Source organism: Camelina sativa, chromosome 12 (genome assembly GCF_000633955.1).
Source record: "Camelina sativa cultivar DH55 chromosome 12, Cs, whole genome shotgun sequence".
NCBI classification, from domain to species: domain Eukaryota; kingdom Viridiplantae; phylum Streptophyta; class Magnoliopsida; order Brassicales; family Brassicaceae; genus Camelina; species Camelina sativa.
Window position 1 is genome coordinate 19,954,553 of NC_025696.1, and position 2,944 is coordinate 19,957,496.

General features: G+C 34.3%; 1 protein-coding gene and 1 long non-coding RNA gene across 2 annotated transcripts; both read left to right on the forward strand.

The window, feature by feature from the left end:
- LOC104732276 (selenium-binding protein 2-like) lies at nt 56–927 on the forward strand. The gene is made up of 2 exons (XM_010451813.1): nt 56–350; nt 438–927. Exons 1-2 carry the CDS (start codon nt 129–131, stop codon nt 717–719), a joined length of 504 nt encoding a protein of 167 aa, XP_010450115.1. The 5' UTR covers nt 56–128; the 3' UTR covers nt 720–927.
- Nucleotides 2,511–2,928, forward strand: LOC104732277. Its single transcript, XR_758761.2, has 2 exons — nt 2,511–2,761; nt 2,864–2,928. It is a non-coding gene; the product is annotated as an uncharacterized LOC104732277 (long non-coding RNA).

Here is a 2,944-nt window from a genome sequence, read left to right on the forward strand (position 1 = left end):
GTAGTTTCTGAATCTTTTTTTTTTTTTTTTTTTTTTGGTTCTTACAAATCTATGACTAACCAGCAAACTTGTTTTAGGTGGTTATATCAGTTAAACCCCTGAAAGTAGAAAACTGGATTCTTGCAGAGATGCCTGGGCTTATCACCGACTTCTTGATCTCCCTAGATGACCGATTTCTCTACTTTGTGAACTGGCTCCATGGAGACGTTCGTCAGTACAACATCGAGGACCCTAAGAACCCTGTCTTAACAGGACAAATTTGGGTCGGAGGGTTACTAAAAAAGGGCAGTCCTGTTAAGGTGGTTGGAGAAGACGGTAACACTTATCAAATTGATGTTCCTCAGATCAAGGTTTGTGCCAGAAATTTTAATCTTTTGAGGATTTAATTAAGTTTCACATTTTGCATAACATAGAAGCTCTGTTTTGGTGGATGTCAGGGTAACTCTCTACGCGGAGGACCTCAAATGATCCAGCTGAGCCTTGATGGGAAACGTTTGTATGCAACAAACTCGCTGTTCAGCGCATGGGATCGTCAGTTTTACCCGGAAATCATGGAGAAAGGCTCACACATAATTCAAATTGATGTTGATACAGACAAAGGTGGTCTCACCTTAAACCCTGACTTGTTTGTAGACTTTGGTGATGAACCAGACGGTCCTGCGCTTGCCCATGAGATGAGATATCCAGGTGGAGACTGCACCTCAGATATCTGGATTTGAATTGGGGATGTTTAAAGAGTGACTTATGTGTGTGAAGTTTAAAATGAGTTTTATTGGTTGTTGTGTGTTATGTAAAAGTTGAATAAAAAAGGGAGTAAGAAGAGGTCATTAGATGATCCAGATAAAATACTTGTTTGTACACTTAAGTTAGGCTCCTTGTGTCTCTTATGTTATAAATTAAACTAATAAAAATTTCTACATTTCTACACTCCGGTTCCATTTTTTTGTTTTCAGTATTCTGTTCGGTTTTGTTGTTCACGTTTGAGTGTCAGTGTGTCACCCCATATAAAAGAATATATGATGGAAGGAAAAAAAAACAAAAAAGCAATCGCAGAATGAAGAAAAAGAGGGCCCTGTGGAAATTGTGATCAGAAATTTATAATAGAGTCCGACAACAACAATCACTCTTTATACCTAGATAGATTACAAGTATAAAAGATTGAAGAACCATCATATACCTTAATTTTTTATTTTCTATTTCAAATTCTAGATTATTATATGATGATTTTGTAACTTTTATTATATAGAAATAGAAAGAAATATACTAAAAATGACATCGCTTATGTCGGCACGAAAAAAAAAAAAAAAAGAAGACATCTCTTATGTCAATGATACCAAATGAATATTAAATAAAGGGAATTGGAATATAGATGGAATATAATGAAATAAAGTTTGCGGTCCTTGTGATTTTAGCCATAGAACAGAGCCATTACAAAAAAGTTTCAGGAGTTACAAAGGAAACTTTGAGTTCATATTGGTCATGTGTTAGAGAACGAGAATTGAATTTTATGAGATCTAATCTCCCATTGTTCCTCAGTAGATGTTAACTGATTGGTTGTAGGTTCGAATCATTGTGTTGTTGTTGATGTACAATCCTTGTTGTTTATATATTAAAAAGAATTTTTTTTTTATTGGTTTATTTATATTGACAACTGAAAAATAAAATTTACACAATTTTTTCATGTTATTTTCACACATAATTCAGTAAAACGTTCAAGTTGACAAAAAAATAAATAAACCCAATTGTACAAGTATCTGTCTTTTATTATATTTCGGTTTTTTTTGTGTTAACCAAATTTGTTGATTAGGTCTCCACCGTTCCCTTCAGCTTCACAATATAATTTCATAACTTTAGTCCTTATCATACTTTTCACCTGCTGCAACGTGGGCCGTTGCTGAAGACATCAGTTAAGTAGGTGCAAAGAGGGGCTAAGAATCGTGAGGGGCTAAGAATCGTGAGTCGTCGTCTCACCTCATATTTTGGAATAAGATTCTATGAGATAACGATATTTTCGCAACATCAAAACAATCCGAATTAATTGCCAAAGTATTATTCAATTCCGACCTACAAAGTTTTCTTATTATTGAAAATCAGTTTCAGTTTACGATAATTTTTTCTTTTTGCTTAATACATTTTACGAAGGTGAATTTGCTAATAATTAGTTATTTTACTCTCCTTGATTACATGAGCTTCTAGGCCTTGTTATATGCTACACAATGGGAAAACGATAACGCAAGTTTTATGAAGTTATTTAATATATTAATATACCTTTTAACTTTTAGCTTTGCATTTTTTTTTTTGGGTCTGATTATAGATCTTTTCATTTGTAAATAANATCTTATTTCATAAAAGTTCATTCTTGTTTTAGTTTCTTATCACTATTAGCCATATACCATTACAAGCTAAACAAAAACTAAGGAAAGTGCATATCGTCAATGTGATGACTTGTGATACTATGTTATGTCCCCTCTGTAGACATAAGACATGTAAACTAGAATTGATGTGTATGTTTTTTTGGGGATATTTCAGGTGGGAGAAGCCAGGACATAGTCCTTTGTATGGGTATGATTTTTGGTACCAACCTCGGCACAAGACCATGATCAGCACATCTTGGGGAGCACCTAAAGCCTTCTCTAAAGGTTTCGATCTCCAGCATGTTGCTGATGGCTTGTACGGGAGTCACCTACATGTTTATAGTTGGCCAGGTGGTGAAATGAAACAATTGATTGATCTTGGACCGACTGGTATGTTACCTTTGGAGGTAACATAATCACACATTTCTTTTGAACATGATATCTAAACTACATATATGAAAGGGCTAATCTTGAACGGTTGTTTCTCTTAAACTTATATGTGGTTGCAGATTAGATTCTTGCATGAACCATCTAAAGATACAGGGTTTGTTGGGAGTGCCTTGTCAAGTAATATGATAAGATTTTTCAAG

What these genes read in the sequence shown, in the direction of transcription:
- LOC104732276 (XM_010451813.1), top strand. Translation starts at nt 129, where the DNA reads ATGCCTGGGCTTATCACCGACTTCTTGATCTCCCTAGATGACCGATTT. An exon ending in TTGATGTTCCTCAGATCAAG is followed by an intron (nt 351 to 437) that starts GTTTGTGCCAGA and finishes GGTGGATGTCAG; the next exon opens with GGTAACTCTCTACGCGGAGG.